The sequence below is a fragment of the Macrosteles quadrilineatus genome, unplaced genomic scaffold, assembly GCF_028750875.1.
Source record: "Macrosteles quadrilineatus isolate MER2022 unplaced genomic scaffold, UCM_ALF_1.0 Scaffold_5__1_contigs__length_97177068, whole genome shotgun sequence".
NCBI classification, from domain to species: Eukaryota; Metazoa; Arthropoda; class Insecta; order Hemiptera; family Cicadellidae; genus Macrosteles; species Macrosteles quadrilineatus.
The window spans coordinates 56923315-56941520 of record NW_026542598.1 but is presented as its reverse complement, the minus strand read 5'-3'; the positions used below and the strand labels follow the sequence as shown (position 1 = coordinate 56941520).

The following is an 18206-nucleotide window of genomic DNA, read 5'->3' as shown; positions in this document are numbered from 1 at the left end:
AAAACATTTTCACTAATTGAAATCTTAATCTACCTTTCCATCTCTTTTCCAACGATTTTCCTCTTCATCTTCAAAGTGTTTCCTCTTTCCTCTATTGAAGAACGGAACATTCTGTTCCCGAGGGGGTTTTTCATTCTCAAAGACTTTGTGGTTCTTGACAACCTCTTCTGGTTTCTTAATCACGGGAGAAACCACTTCTGCAGGCTGAACGATAGGCTTCAATTTTTCTGCCGGAATCGGTGTAGGTGAACTTTTAGCTTCACCAGGCTCCTCCTCTTCAAAAATCTCTCCATCTTCAATATCTTCTTCATTGAGAAGTTCAGCACTGTAACAAAATTTTTTATTATACTTGCTGGTGGTTGGTAGGCTACTTTACACAGTAGAGTCAGGGCCACTTTAATAAATAGGCCCAGGTCCAGGGTGGCAAGGGGTTTTAGGATTGTTGGGGTCACAAAGAAGAGACAAATTCTCCCACAAGGTAGGTCAAGAAGGGCGCAATCATCTCTTGGGCCCATACTGCAAACCGCAGGCCTGAGTACGATAGGTAGCTTAGCTTTTTGTTCTTTTCGGGATTGTAAAACAGCTCGGCAATAGAAAAATTTTTAAACAAAATTATAAAATATTTCACAATTTGTTTATAACAATCCTTAAAAATTAAAATATGATTGAATTTTAATGTCATTTTGAATATTATTCCAAATGGTTCAGATTTTTCTATTGGACCAACACTTTCAGCATTTTAATAGATTAAGTTTATATATCTGCCATTTTTCAAACTAAATTTACAACAATTTATTTTCTAAACAGAGATAAAAAGTCCCAAAGAAAAATTCCTTTTGGACTGTTCTGAATCCTAGTTTCCAATATGGCTATTTTGTTTGTTTGTTACATATAAGAAATAACAATTTTTTCATAATTATTCTTATCTAACATGTGAGTTGCTGAACAGCCTAACCATCTAATACAGACCTTGTATAGTAGGGTAGGTACTTATATAATAACTTATTTTGGTTCTTTACATTCAAATCCAATTAATGAACTAGAAAACTTTACAGCCCACCCTAAGATAAGTCAAATTAATCTCTTGGGGGGGGGGATTTGGTATCTTGAATAAAATATTAATGGTCCTATCCTAACCATTAATCAGAACAAATGTTTTTGAACTAATTGAACTTGAACAACTTCAAACTAAAGCCACCGGTAGCATGACCCCCCCCCCCCCCCCACCAAAATATGTATAAGTTTAGCCACAATTTGTAAAAGTTAAATTTACCATTAATATATGCCTGCTGGAGTTTTTTGTTTAGTTAAAGTATGTTCCAATATATTTATAAATTGATATTAATTTGCAGCTAAATTGATATGTTAGATATCTAACACTTTGATGACCTTGAAAAGTACAGCTCAGAAAATACGTGACTTCTCTATGCCTGAGTAGCTCTAACAAAGATGACTCATTCGTTAAAAATGTTAACCCTGTTGGTATGGGCAGAGACTGCCAGCCTGGCAGAGCCAGAGTACATACATGAGTTAATTTAATAGAGAATAATATAAAATAATAAGTAAAATACCATCAGCGCATATACGTTGTAAAATAAATAACTATCGAATAAGTTAAATAATAAAGATAGGCTAAAGTTGATGGCATATGCGAATTTTATAACCTACTACACACTGCTCAAATGAAAACCAATGAGGTTTAAAATGGTTAACTTCATTGACATTAACTATAATTTACAGTTAATATTAGCTTAAAATTCATATGCTAGTACTTAAAATACCCAAATGAAATCAGTTTATTCTATCTCAAATCTAAAACTAAAGTTGTGATTTCAGAGGAAGGTCTGGTCGCCATTACGGCTTCATTTTAGTTGTAACTGACGCCTTTCATTACCTAATATCCATTTGAAGCTAAAAATGTTCCCTACTTTATTTGTCAGCTATGCATGCTTTAAAAACAGCGTAATTTTACTCATAAAATTTACGACACAACTTTGCAATATTTGTTAGTATAAAGTTACACGTTAACAATCACTTTGCAAGGCAGTTGGAGTGAAGTGGCAAAATGCGGACGCGGTTGGTTGTAGTTCTTTGACTTGTCGTCTCGGGCCTCGGTCGCTCGGTCTCTTCTCCTCTTTGCCAGTTTGCCTCTCTCTCTCTCTCTCTCTCTCTCACTCTCGCTCGACGGACGGGGACGAGTCGTCTGCTACGTCACGCCACGAACCAACACGAATTTTGACGGAAAGAGACGAATACCAATCGATTGCTCTCTCCCTCTCACAATCTCACTCGCTCTCTCCCCCCTCTCTCTCCCACTCCTCTCTCACAACTCCCAACTTTTCTCTCTCTCTCACTCCCTTAGTTCCACCTTCCTGTAGAACCGGGCCCCGTCCCCGTAGGCCTTCTGCTGCAGTGGAATGCAACCGCGGAGAAAGCCATCTACATACAGTACTACAGTATAAGTTTCCAGTTCTAGAAAGCCATCCTATAGTACGTCTACCTCAGAATTATTACAAAACTGGGAACTGACTCAACTGTGAAGGGACTGAATATAACATGGAAATTTTATTAAGTATAATCGTTTATTTTTAGCCTGGGTTTAGAATGTCTACCTATGTGTTTTCGTTAGAGAAACTAAGTATCAATTAAATAACAATACAACTAGCGATTTTGGTTCTACAGTCAAAAAAGTCCTAATGACTTCTAAATATACACTATATTATTATATTACAATTCCAAATGACAAAAAATATAATAATATAAAAATTAAAAGATTAGTAGAAGAGTTAATCATAAAAAATATAATAAAAAAATCTACAATGCCACCCATTTCACTATTCGATCAGATCGAACTAAGTTACTTGCGTGAATTAATCGGCCAACATTTTTTTTTAACCAATCCATGGGGAAAACATTTAAACTGTCATTATCCAGCTGATCAATGAAGTTGAGCTGCCATGAAGAAAAACGTAAAATTATTGTGTTTACAATCAAAAAGGTCAACGTTTCTAAAAATAGTTTATAAACAATAAATTTCCCTAAATTCCAAACTTTTACCATCAATAGAACTTTTAATTCATATAAACACGACTATTATTGAACAATTTTAAACACACACGTGGTACGTACTGTAACTCCAAGACTACAGGGTAGCTTGTAATTTGGTAATCAACAGCCTTCCATCACTATAAAGTTGAAGTTCACCAATGGCAGGGTGTCAAAACAATGCAAATTTGGCAATAAAATTGCATATTTCAAATCATATAACAAGGGGAAATGTGGCTACAGTAAGAACCAAAGACTGAATTCACTCGTGTTGTAATGTTCATTTTATGCAATTGTGTAGATTTGAGCCTATTGGTGATCGATATTTATACTAGACACGGTACCATTTATAACGGATTACATTATTCGAATATGGACTAACTCAAACTTTTATATACGAGTTTAAAATCGCGTTCACAAAGATTACTAAGTTTAATCTAGAAAACAAAAATCCAAAGATGCCGTACCAAACCATTATGACTGATATTTCTTCGCTGATAGTTATATTCACAAGGCTATCAGATCGTCTTTTCAGGATTAGTTGTTTTTACTGGGTAAATATACTTGTTTTATGTAGAATAATTGTTCGAAAGGAAAATTATTTTAGAGTTCAACTATCATTAACTACGTCGACTACGTCTATTATTCGTCGTGATGAAACAACAATGTAGTTTTCAACACATATGTTTTGAAACTCAGATAAACACAAACCACAGCCTTTATGATAATTAGTTTACATACACGTTATGCACTATATGGAAAACAAAGGAAAAGAAGATTAGTCATTTATTGCTATTGTATACTTTTAGTTCAACTTTAAGATGAGTATTAGATACGAGGATAATTCAAGTTAGAAAAGTGCAAAGACTAGCTTTTATTCTTTGACAACAGTTTTATTATTTATTTAATAGTTTTACAGAAGGAAAAAACATTTCAACAGTTTTTATTTTAATCAGCTGATTTTTTAATAATAATTGTGGAAGTCAGCCATTAGGCGATATGAAAAGCAAATACCACTGACTGACAGATGATCATTTTATCTCAGAAAATATACGACCTAAAATAATTATAAAATTTGGCAGATTTAGGCCTACTCTATACACTGTAGATGTGCAATAAGAAAGTGTTTCGCAAAATTCTAAATTTAAGGGGGGTTAGGGGGGGAAGCTATTTCTAGTGAAATTCGACAAGCCTTTATATTTTGGTCTGTATGTATACGCTCATGGTGGAAGGAATTTTGTTCTGTACGCTGAACAAAAGCGAGGATCTTAAATATAATGGAAATTCGTTATTGCATAAATTAATTATCTACAACTTTTGTATTTAACGTTCTTTTCTATCTCAACTGGTTTTTAAGTAAAATCAATTCAAAGCCAAAACTGTGAAAATTGTATACTTTAATAATTATTATACTGTAGTAATTAAAGAGAGCTTTCTTGTACTAATCTAAGTCAATTATATGTGATCATTATTGCGTGATTCTATCAACAAATGATATCTAATGTCAATGTTTTCTTGTCCTCGAAAATGGTACCTAATTCAAGGTTCAAAATTATTGATATGAATAAACAAGCCTAAACAATCTAAAGAGCTAAGTAATCCCAAGCTATTTCGCTCGATTCCAATTGCAACCAATAAAGTGTTCTAACGCCAAGGTAAAGTCATCGTCGCCATCAATGTATAAAGTCTATCTATATTGTACATGTACCATGTACATCGATGGGTAAAACTGCTGCGTTGCAAAGTACATTAGTCATACAATAGCACAATATCCGGTTGGTCGACGCCCATAGTCTGAGCCTATTGACGAGCCTACAACCAACACTTTACAGCTAACTACAGTGTTGGATCGGCAAATTACTAGTACAATGGTCTTATCGATCAAAATTCAAAACTAAACTAAAGTAAGTCCGACTCATAAATATAACGTAATTATTTTAGCTTTGTGACAAAGCTTTGTGCTTTGTCGCTTTACAGGCTTTGTCTGTGTGTTTACTGTATGGGAGTGGTGTATGTAGGAATAAAATACAGTATTATATGAATGGTGCAAGTCTCAGTGAAATATCTCCATTATTAGGTATTTCGTATTAAGAGGGCTAACATCCTACAACTTTTTGGTATTTTTGATCAATTATTCAACTATCTGCTGTAGCTCCTGATGGGATTTTTTCTGTTCGCTTTTTCTTACCAGAATAAGATTTATTGTTAAGTTTTTTATTAAAACTATAGTTCCTTTATTGCTAGAGTTGCTTTTATATTGCTTTTACAATCGAAAGTATACCGAGCCATGGCTCGAGCTTAAGTTATGTTTTACCTGTCTGGAAAATAGTATCCTCAGAAGAGAAGTTTTTCTACTGGAGAAACCTACGCCAATTTATCTTTTTATATTTTATTGATTTTATCTTTTACTTAATTACTCTCGCCTCGGTAACAAGTTTTGAGTCCAGTTGACATTAACGAGGGTTACCACCAAGGTTCTCATGTAGACAATTAAGGTAAATGAACCTTGTCCATGACAGCGACAAAAGCATTGTTTACAGTTTAGGTTGGCAGTTGTGTCAACGCAAGTGGCCATGTTTGTACAACGAACTGTCGTGTGCCAACCTACAACATGGCATTTGGTCGTTCGCTGCTCAGAGATCGCCATTGATTATTTTAGGGGAGATTACTGCTTTTAGCGAATTTCCCATATAGGGAATAAGCTATTACCGTAGTACTCATGGTAAGACCTGGACGCGGGACCGATTTTTTTTTTTCGTTTTGAGGTCCCTAGAGGCCAAAAACACCATCCGTTCAAATTCATATATATATATATTTATATATATATATATATATATATGTGTGTCCGTCAGCACGATAACTCGAGCAAAAATGATCCGATTTTGATGAAATTTGGTACAAACGTGTAAACGTACGTTTATTCGAACGAGTTCGCGATCCAGCATGATCGGACCATGGGAACGGGGGTTTACGGGGGGTTTTATGGGGTAAAAATAGGTTTTTCCCATTTTTGACCCAAAAAACATAAAATTTAGCAATTTCTTTCCAAACCATTTTGTAGAGCTTAAAAAAACAAATAACTTAGTATATTGAAGCGTTATTATGCGCCTAATTGTTACGGAGAAAATTCAATAAAATTGTAAATTTAAAATTCCCATGTTATTCTTATGGAGAATAAGTAAACTGTTGTAGTTTGCTTGTTTGTGAACATATTTTGATCAAATTTGGAAAATGTTTTTATTTCTTACGAAACTATTCAAATTAAAAAAAAAACAGTTTTACCCTCCCTGATGCAGCAAACCTAAGTACTTGTTAAACTAATTCTATTTAAATCAAGAATAAATGTTATATTTTTAAGTAGACATTTCAGTGTAAATCCAATCAGTCAAATGGAAATTCGCTTAGTCTGCAGGTTTGCTGCGGCGGGGGTATTTTAGAGTTTTTTAGGTTTTATTTTGACTGTCCGTGAAATAAGACAATATATTCACAAATTGTGAAATTCAAGTTGTAGACCCGAGCCAGTGGACGAATTTGGGATTTAGGATGAAAATGGACGTTAAAATTGATCCGTGGACAGAGCGCTCTGAAATTACTGTAGGCCTACTGGTTCATGTCAAATAAGCGCACTTTTTAACCAAGCCGAATTGAAGGAATGACTATCGTAAACTGTATCATAAATGTTACGCCAGAACAACTATCAATACACATATATAAAGTGTCAAAACTGGATGATAAAATCGATTTCCAGCAACGCTCCCTGTGATTGGCTCATTCGCATTCGTCTATGTCCTAATTCGGGTATAATATTGGATTTGGATATTATAGCTGGTCCATATAGATGGAGATATACTTAAGTAGCCTAAAGCATAGATAAAACATACACTCTTGTGTTGGTTAGTCTATGGCTAAAGAAAGTAAATTAGTATTATTGTACAATTGCTTCAACCCGTACTCTGCAACGGCATGTAGTGAAAATAATTAAATAACTTCTTGATCAGCATTGTACGTGTTATTAAATTTACGGAAAGTAAATAAAGAAACGTTTTATAACACTTAAAACATATATTTACGCTTATACTGTTACTCACAAGACGGTAAATATACAAAAATATGGTAAGTGGTAACCATCTACCACTTACCATCTTTTTTGTATATTTACCGTCTTGTGAGTAACAGTATAAGCGTAAATATATGTTTTTAGTGTTATAAGACGTTTCTTTATTTACTTTCCGTGAAAATAATTATAAAAAACTTCCTTGAAAACTTCTAAGGAAAAGTTGTAATATCATAATTGGTCATAAAACAGCCGACACATAAACAGGTCATAAACGATCGGGGGTATTTTTACTACTCTACATTACAAAATTCTGTCCCTAAACATCTGATTGGAATTTTATAGATGACGATTGCAGTTAACCCCTTGACTATGGATGGAGTTGGGAATTATCACCGCGTCTTTGACTATAGTGATTAACGTAACTTTTTAATACTTTAACGTTAAAGCTGTACAGGAGCTAGTTTATGAGCAAAAATGAACGTACAGTAGTTAAATGATCACCCAATTATGTGCAGCTGTCAATTAATTACTATGGATCCAAGCTGTAAACAACTTAAAACGTTAAAATTTCAGTAGCAGTTTTCATAGATAAATATTTTCAAAACAGCTAATTGGTAATTTATATAAGACGTATATAGTAGAATTAGGGATGACTATGTCCAATATCGCAAAGCCTGGGCGATTTGAACTTAATTATTTTGTTTATATCAGTTAGGCCAGAATTTAAATACAAACATTATCGAAAATTTTGTGAATCCAAGAACAATAGTTGAATTTTGATTGGAAGTTTAGGTTTCTCGGAAAATAGAAAGCGTTAATTGACATTTTGGGTCGACTGACTCACGGTCAGCCAAAAAAATGAGATAAAAGGTCATAAAATTGAGTAAATTGCTCATTGGTTGTTCATTAAGAGTTGTGAAGTTTTTAGTTATGCTACGTTCCATGACCGAAGAAATCCAAAACTAGCTTTATGGTAAAAATCAAACAGCTGAAGGTATGATTTTGCCAGGTGCTTTACGTCTTGATTTCACTACTTTTGGTATTTTCACAACTTTAAATATATTAACCCAAGTAAATCGATCGACAAATTACACCTGCTTGTCCTCTCCTAGCATAACCTTATCTTTTTTATTTTTATTTTTATTGAAAACCAAACGATTACCTAACAACGATTGAGTAATAGAGAAACGTGTCCCTCGGATCGTTTGGTTTCCATTAAAAAATAAAAATAAAAAAGATAACAAAAACTATTATTGTAAAACCTAATGCCTTTTTAGTTACCTATGTTAATTACTTCCTCGAGCATCCAACCTTAAATTTAAGGAATAGCTTAAGAATTCAACGAACATTAAAAGAACGTCTTTTTGCGAGGGATATTTTTTTCCAAAGTAAAGGTTTAACACTACCAATTTATAGTAGTAAGACTTGAGAACTACACAAAATAACTACGTAAACATTCTGTTGAAAAAAAACTTGTTTACAAAAAAGTTGAAACCCGATTAAGACTTGAAACTACGGGTTACTTTGGATTTTTCTATTGCAAGGAAGCTACAGTGTGTGCGATATTTCTTTATCAGCCAAACCTAGTGTTATCTAGGGTCAAGGCCATGGAGCCAACAACACGCAAGGTCGTTTGTGAATGACTGGGGTTGAAATGGGGAGGCTCAGTATTGACGTTTTCTAGGACTCATCCCCTACAATGGGGTGCAGATTGGACCATGGGGTGCATAGGTTTAGCTACGACCATTCAATTTTCAACTTAAATTTTCTTCGCTCATTAGGCTCGTGTACCTTAAATTAATTTAAACTGTTGATTCTACTGAAAAATGTGATTGGTTTAATCTGTATACTTTATTATAGCCGAGTAATACATTAGAGGTACATTGCAGTGCTCACCTAAAAAAAGCATCTGGTTCGATCCTGGACATGGCCCATCCCATGATATAGCGGGCTATCAACTAAATGATCCCATCTACCAAAAGGTCGACATAAAAAGTATTGAATAAGAAATATTGAAAATGTATTCATTTTGAATGTTTTTGTTTTACTTAACACAAACACAACAGACTTTGCATGATCTGTACAGTAATTATTCAGCAGCTTATTTGTACAAACGGAGTGCGGCAAAGCAAACTGTGTCATATACAACCGTAAACAACATGTGCAACTCTTTGCAATTTATGATCAAGAATACACTATTTTATATTTCTTCTAAAACTTGTTTCTTCAAATAGGAGTACCAAAAAGCCCCTTAGATTGTGCTGCCTTTCTTAATGTAATATCATTTTTATTTAATAAGTATTTTCATAAGGGTGTACTATTTGATAAAGGATGAGTGTAGAATATAAAATTACTACTTTTACTCAATTTTTTGTGGAAAATCAATGTTCAATTGTGAAGCTTTGTTAAAAGAACGCGTGTTTCTCCGTCCAGGATCTTTTATTAAACACCAATGCTAAAAGGACAGCTGGATCCCGTTACTATGAATAATCTACTGACCAAACAGGATCGAACCAGAGAACTTCTTCTAAGCGAGAGCTTTAACTAACTTAGCCACGTAACGACTATTCAATTGTTCTTGGCCTTGGCATGTACATTGTACATGATCAAATAAAAAATTCCATATTATTATAAAATCGTTTGGAACATGATAGTTATGTGTTTTAGTACTTTTAGTATATTTACACCACGTAGAAGAGGGCTTCTGTGGGCGGAGAGAAAATCGATACTGTAGCTTACCCAGGAGCATTAATGTCGCATCACGTTACATAGCCTTGAGATTAGAAAAACAAAATATGAGAAATAGTGTTAATGTGTGATATAAATTGAATTGGTTTGACAAATATTTACCAACTGCCTTTACAATTTCATCGGGATGATTTTCTACGAGAAAAATATAAAAATTCTGTCCCTTGGAATCATTAAGCCTTGTATTTTGCCATAATTTCTACGTCTACTTTGCAATAATTGTATATGGTGTAGTTAATTAGGCCTATAATGGAAAATCTATCACTTAATCTTGTAATCTAATTCAATTGATTCATCCCACTGTATTAACTGACTACCCTCAAATTTAATCGGGATCGTTTTATTTTCAATCAGTTCAAAATTGTGTGCTTTGGAAAGAAGGAAAACAGTTTATTTGGCTTTTATTCCTTTTCGCATTTTATTGACATGATTTTGCATTGAACTACAATATCAAGGAGAATATCGCCACTTTAAAAACATTCATCACGTTAAATTGGGAATATAAAGAAAGAACTATTTTCAAGATAGGTGTGTACGTTAAGTGTATTTTTTCGTTGTAAGTTAAATGATACCTATACTATGATATCGATATTCCAAAGCAAAAGCTGGCTAGAGCTACAAGCACTTTTTGTTTACTACACAAAGATTTTAATACAACGTAAAACATTGGGTATTACCATTGACTATATAACACTACACTACACTAATCTAGTAGTGTTATATAGTCAATGGCATTACAAATTTCAGACTGGAAACTTAGAATCGGAATTAAATATTGCTTAATATTGTACGAGGAAGATTGCCCAGACTGGTTTCAAGAAGCAGGTCTTTGGAATTTGAAACATCTGGCTCTATAGTTGTTGACATAAGTTACTAACTCTAAACTCTAAAATGTTAGTACAAATTTATCATTTGTACTAATACAAAATGGTGACAATTTAAACCCTAATATCTTAAAACTAGCGACTTCACTTAAAACTTAAAAATGGGTTTCATTTATTTGTGATATACAATTTCATATGACCGTCATTTTAAATTGGTACAAATTAGAAGTTTGATACTTTTTGTAAAATATTGGTCCTATTTGTCATCACTTGAGTTATGGATTCATTTGTAAAACTAACATACAGACAGACAGAAAACCAAACATTTTAGACCCATGTTTATACAGTATGATGTTTATTTATTGTTTTATCCTGAAGAATAAATATACAACATCTATCCAGGGAGTTTATATACATTTTGTATTAGCCCCTATATTTCTCTAGTGTAAAACAGGGTCAGTAAGGGAAACTGCTTAGTATGTAGCAGATAAACGAACGAGCACACGTTGGCCTTAGCCCAAGGTTATTTTTATGCAGCACCGTTTAACTGTTTGTTTTGTATACGTAACGTAGTTTCAATAGTCAAAGGTATTATGGTATTATCATTGATGACTATTGGATATTAATAGTCTAAGGTACCGTATTATGCTCTGACGATTTAAAATTTCTTAAAAACACTATATTTATTTGTAGTTTGGCGAGTTTAAATATGTACCGTAGTACCTTTGACTATCAATACAACTTCTGTATCCAATAGTCAATGGTAGTACATTAGAATGAATCATAAAGCATCTACGTTCACGGGTACACGTCTTGGGTAGGCTCATTCTTGAGCTGAAAATAATGCTGAATGTGTGGCAAAATGTGGAATGGAGTGAGGTGATGTGTGTCGTTCATTTTGACCAAGATCAGCTGTTTTTTTAGACGGACCATTAAAATCCCAATTAAGAACGACAGCCGGGACTAGTTACCATCAAATATGATCAAACTAGCAGAGTACCCGTCCTTCGTACGGGGTTGGCATATAAGTTTAAAATGCGTAGTGCAGTTATCCTCAAGCTTTGCATTTGCAATGGGGGAGGACACAGTTTGATAAAATTTGCTTCTTTAAATTGACGGTATACTATAGTATTACACATCTACCAACCATAATGTTCTACCACTTCACACTTAAACAATAAAAAAAATAAATTATTAAAAATTCACAAAAAATTACAAATTATTCATGACATAAAAAAATAACTGTAAACAATACTACTTTGACGAATACTACGTTCTCATTGTGTATCAAAGTTGTTGTTGCTGCTTAGTTCAAATTAGCTGTTTACATACATGCAAAGATAATTATAGTGCTGCACCCTGTTGGTAAATCTTATAACTTTTTAAACCTTTTGTATGTCATAGAACCAACTTTTTTAGTTGAAACAGCTGACTAAATTCTTTAATTCCCTTTAAATATGAATACTAATAAGGTTAACATGGGGAACTGCAGAGCCACTGGGGCGGAGCCCAAAAGGATTTTTGAGATAATAATATACCTATATGTTAATCGGGAATGTAAGCTATCATCATGCCAAATTTCAGCCCAATCCGTCCAGTGGTTTATGCGTGATTGAACTTCAAACAAACAAACACACAAACTTTCCGTTTATAATATTAGTAAGATAGTATACGGTATTTCATCACTAAGGACCTAAAGTGACTTTTCCCCCTGAATCTCGAGAAACTTTCCACACTCGCCTGCGGCTCGTGCGCAAACGTTTCTCTCATGTGCAGCAAATGCACTTTGCACTCGCATTACGGCGTTACACGTTATTTTTTTCCTACAGTTACTATAAAGCATATAGGGGAAATAATTAGCCTTTCAAACACTATACAACATGTTTTTAGATTGGGTAAAATCCAAGCGCTGAACGAAATGGGAAACACTGCAACAGCTGATCGTAGTCGTAGTATCTTTAAGTGATGCCAACTTATTTTCGTATAACGTGGCTAATAAAATCACACTGTTATGTGTTGTTTGGTTGGAATACTGGAGTGCGGCAAAAGTAAGTAAATGCATCAGTTAGTTACTTTGCGTGCTATACCGGTAATCAGTGCAAGGAAGCCCACTTTGTCAGGTAACTGTAGGAAAAATAATATACAAACCTATTTTAAAAAGTCAGCTGACCAATTAAATTTACAAAGAGTAATCAAAGACATTATAATTAAAAATTCATCGATATTAGTTTCTTCCAAATTAACATACTACTTATTTTTTTATAATTCGAAATTAATGTTTAAAAACGAAGAGTTGTGCTCCAAATCAAATTCATTAAATTAGAAGTTTGTTAATTTCCTAGTTTAGGCTACAGATCCTATATACTGTATTACTTTTTTCTTTAACTGACAAGTTAAAATGGGGTAATGTACTCGTCTGAAATAGCTGTCTATCTTATTATATACTACTCCTATCTACTATGCTGATCCTTACTAGGGGGACATGTGATCGTAGTCAGTAACAAAAAGCTATGCAAAGCATTTGTTTCATTCCTCATTCTATATATCCATTCTAATTTGTGTTAATTTAATATACTCATTAGTTAGTGTGCCATCTCAAAATAGCTAATACGAGTGAGATTTGTACAAACACATACTGTACTTGAGACTGCATTTTACTGCACTGAATTTTTAATTTGATATAATTGATATTGATTGATACTTATATTCATTTTTCAAATAGCTTTGAAGAGGGTTGACAATTTATAAATCAATAGTCCTTGGTTTATCTACGAAACAAATAAATAAAACTGGTTTTTAGTGCAGTGTTTTGTAGTTGTACGAAGTAAATGACTCGCGCGTATCAATTTATACTGAAAATGTATCAATATCATGGAAGACAAAGTTTTTTCACCAAATCTAACTCCAAAATCTTATAGGGTATTTCCAAGAGCTAAAATTTTGCAGGAAATAGTTATTTGTGTTACTAGTGTGCGAAGTGCCACTTTGCTGCAGATGAGAGAAATGTTTACGCACGAGTCTCAGGCGAGTGCGGAAAGTTGCTCGAGTACAGCGAAGGCACTTTGCACACGCGTTACACATTATATTTTCCCTACAGTTACTATAAAGCATAAAATAATCAGTCTTTCAAACACTATACATATGGTAACGCTGCACCAGCTGATCGTAGTCGTAGACCGTATTATTTTTAAGTGTTGCCAAATTACTTTCAAGCGTACACATATTACATGCCTAATAAAAACACACTGTTTTGTGATTTTCCCCTTTTTTAAGAATACTAGAGTGTGCGGCATAAGTAAACTGAGTTTGGCAAAAGTAAGCAATTAGCTATTTGGCGTACTACAATCAGTGCAAGAAAGGCATTGAAGGCAACTTTGTCAGGTAACTGTAGGAAAATCTTACTAATATTATAAATGTGAAAGTTTGTGTGTTTGTTTGTTTGAAGTTCAATCACGCATTAACTACTGGACGGATTGGGCTGAAATTTGGCATTATGGTAGCTCACGTTCCCGATTAACATATAGGCATATTCTTAAATCTCAAAAATCCTTTTGGGCTCCGCCCCAGTGGCTCTGTAGTTTCTCATGTTAACCTTATGAGTATTCATATTTAAAGGGAATTAAATCATTTAGTCGGCTGTTTCAACTAAAAAAGTTGGTTATATGATATGCAAAATCATTAAGGTTTTAAGATATACCAACTATATTTTTTTGCATTTATGAAAACAGCTAATCTTAACTAAGCAGCAAAAACAAACTGTGATATGCAAAGAGAACTGTCAAAGTAGGATTGTTTACAGTTGTGTTTATGTTTTTAATTTCATGAATAATTTTTGATATTTTGTGAACTTTTAATAATTTATTTTTCTCTATTGTTTAGATGAAGTGGTGGAATATTATGGCTATGGTAGATGTGTTTTTACTATAGTATACCGTAAATTTAAATAAGCATATTTTATCAAAATGTGTCTTCCCCCATTGCAAGTTCAAAGCTTGAGTTGAGTATAACTGCTATAAACATTTTTTTTTACTTATATGCCACCCCGTACGAAGGACGGGTACTCTGCTAGTAAAATTATAGTTTGTTGTGACACGAATCGGAAACGCCAAACAAAAAGTGTCTGCAAGACTGAAATAGGTATAGTATTACTGTATATGTATTGTTTTGTTTAAAAATTTGACTATAACGAAATGCAATTACAATGTAGTTGCTCGCGATGTAGACAAAATAATGTAAACTATTTACCTAAAGTTTTTTTTTACATTCGATTGCATCATTGGTGCATGCTGCAAATGTAAACTATTTACCTACAGTTTTTTAACGTACGATTGCATCATTGGTGCATGCTGCATTGGTTAAATCCTCTATTTATTGCTTTCTTTAGCTAAATTCGATCTAATTTCGGTCCAGTTACGACAAATCACTGCAAATACTGAAGTTATATATAGGTACTTGCTGTTTTTTTGGCCATGTATTTCAATAGGTATTACAATTTATCAATAATATAATAATTTTATATTCTGATAAAACATTTTGACCCATTCATGGCCTAGATGTGAAAAGCAATTTCATATATTAAGTTACCCAATTTTTTACGAATTGGCGTAGTTATTTAATAAGTGGCGTTCTAACCATAGTTTCAAACATAACACAACTTGTCTTTCAAGTATTGAGATTTGTAAACTTAATCTTGAAGCCAAATTTAAACGAAAAATAAATCTGTACTCAATCGAAAAATCCCATCATAAAAACGTCAACCTTAATTTGTGACCAAACTTAGGCTATACCGGTAGAGCTGGATGATGTTCGTGGGGGTTTTCACATTCTTTGTCAACTATTTTGGGAGAACGAGGGGGGTCGCGAAGAAAGGAAAGCCTCATAGTGACGAGACGAAATAGGAGACAGGAAAGACTTGACAAAAAAACAAGTCCTTGTCAGTAGCTATTGTGAAGAAGAGTGTACTGCGAACTGGACATTAAATTAACTTCCTTTTGCCTAAATTATAATATATAAATTACGGTATTTGTTTTGTGATTTTATAAATAACTGATTATGTGAATGATTGTTTTTTTTTTTCATGAAATCGGCAACAAAACCTTAATATAAATTGGATAATAAATTTAAATTGTCCATAATATGTTACACGATTTTATATTTTACAAATTAGATATTTTTCACGAGTTTTACTTAGAAGTTGTTTTTAAATATTAATCAATCCATGTGGGGTTGCGTGGATAAATTTGGAATAAAATTGTAAACCGAATATATATAACCACTTACTGTATAACAAAGTTCTAAACACGGTAAAATTATTATTTATTTTTAGTGGATAGAGGTTGCTAGCTTAAAAAACGTTAGCCTAACTCGGGGTTAAAAAAACCTATGTTTTTTAATGCAGTAAATCGTATTTGAAATTCAATTTTTATCAAAATATAATAAATTAGTAAAAGATAAAAATATAGGCAAAATAATTTAATTGCTTACCGAGCATTATAATTTAAAATAATTATTATAGTAAGTGAAAATTGTTACTAATTTTCAGTGGATACAAGTTGTTAGTAAATACAAAAATTTTAACTCGTGTTTTAAAAACCAAGATATGTTTTTAATTTTTTTTTTAATTTTTTTTTTAATTATTATCAAAATATAAATCGTAAAAAATAAAAATATAAGCTTATATTGTATAGAGTTATGTGAATGTAAAGTATAAAAATAAAAAACGATATTTAATTAATTTGTTATTATAGTTCTTGGTTAAATTTTCATTTTTATTAAACTCATAAAAGTGTCATAAATTAGTCTACACAATAAATTAATGTCTCTTTTTATAGATTACCTACAACAAATCAATAAAAACTTACAAAGTAGCCTACATAAATTATAACGGTTGTATCGACAAGCCGACACTATTGTTGAGTTATCTACGTCTATAGGTCGTTAAAATAACAATAAAGATAAACTAATAATGTTTGCTGACTGATAAATGAACATTTACACGTTGAGAACAAGAGTGTAAAGTACAATTCTGGCACACCCTATATTGGGCCTCCCGAGACAAAACCATCACCACTATCAGTGAAGATAAACTATCTAGAAATTACTATCTCTGAACACCACTCAGGCAGTGGAAACAACTGATTATGTATCCGCAAGAAAACAATCTCAAGGACAAATCATAAAATGCTAACAATTGAACCATGCTAAAATTAATTTTAGAGATTTTTGAGAAATGTACTCATCAGTTGCACACAATTACACAAAATCTTATTCAGCAGCCTAAAGCAAGTGTTAGTAAATAAAAGCTATAGTATAAAGTAATGGAGTCGTATTTATTTTTAACAACACATCACTCCTGCCTTCGTTTTGGAAGTAGGACACGACCTTTACCGAACTTGCCCGCTTCCCACCCCTTTTGGACCGCGCGTACAGATGTAAGGATTAACATTAAGTAATTGATGAACGGTTTTGACCTACCAGATAGACTGTTTTACATTCATTTGTCGAGAGGTTTGAAGTTTTACTGGGACATCGACACGGTCACCACGGAGGCCTTTGTTCTGTCTAGTGCTAGTGCAGGAAGCCGAAGTACCGCTTCTAATTTCGCTTTCCCCTCCTTCCCCCCACCAATCCGTCCAGGGATTCTGGGATACTGCACCGCACCCCACCTTGAATACCCCCCCTGAATCGATAAAAATTTGCTTATAAAAATATAACTATCAACTAAACAAATTAATTTCACCCTCACTGTTAATTTAAGTCAAAGTCACTAGGTATACAACCGTTCAGACAAAAATGTAACAATACGTGACGTCATTTGTAGATAGAAATTACGTTTTACTTCATAAATTATCCAAATGTTGTAACAATCGAGGAAAATTATAGCCGATACGAAAGAGCAAATAAGTTATCAAGTAATTGAGTAGTGGACAGGGCGTATGGGTAATACTTTACAGAATATATTGGCTTTGTATAAGACCAACAAGACCATTACCTCGACACTGCCGCCATATTGAATTGTCAATTTCGTACTGATCGTACTTGCTGACACTGTTCTGCGCATTACCGGAACAGATGACGCAACAGTTACATAAGCATTTTCGTTGAACCAGGAAAAGAGGCCAAGTAATGAATTGTTTATAAAAACATTCTCCAAACTTTTTAACATTGTTTTAAAATTAATGGACCCTAATCTCATGCAATATAAAACTCCCTGTAGGTCATGTGACCTTGGGGAGTTTATTCGTAAGCAACCTATATAAGGAAACTAAATCTAGGTAAGGATTTAAGCTTTATGGCCCTCGAACCGAAAAATAATCGTTTACTGCACCTTTCATGCTCAATACAATTGACTCCATTGGGCGAAGGGTTGAGTTCACTGGTTAGGGCCATTTTGTGTTCACAAAAGGACCGTTTATCTGAAGAATTATCCTAATTGCTTTTAAGCAAAACACTGATTTACACTTCGAATTTCAGTGCGACAAAGGCTATGCTTTAGGGTTTAGCAAGCATTCTTCTAATGTAGACGTTGACGA

General features: G+C 33.4%; 1 protein-coding gene across 4 annotated transcripts in view; it reads right to left on the bottom strand.

Moving 5' to 3' along the window:
- The window catches only part of LOC128995156 (zinc finger CCCH domain-containing protein 4-like), a 30011-nt gene extending 11805 nt beyond the window's left edge, over window positions 1-18206 (bottom strand). Inside the window, exons 1-2 of one of the 4 annotated variants that reach the window (XM_054420070.1) lie at window positions 18002-18206; window positions 34-325 (exon numbers count right to left, since the gene is read on the bottom strand). In XM_054420070.1, coding sequence (XP_054276045.1) covers window positions 34-325; window positions 18002-18063 — 354 coding nt within the window. In that variant the 5' untranslated portion in view covers window positions 18064-18206. Of the gene's footprint in view, window positions 1-33; window positions 326-1894; window positions 2111-17148; window positions 17261-17665; window positions 17684-18001 lie in introns of those variants that run through there. The other 3 variants (XM_054420072.1, XM_054420071.1, XM_054420073.1) reach the window with 3 other exon arrangements.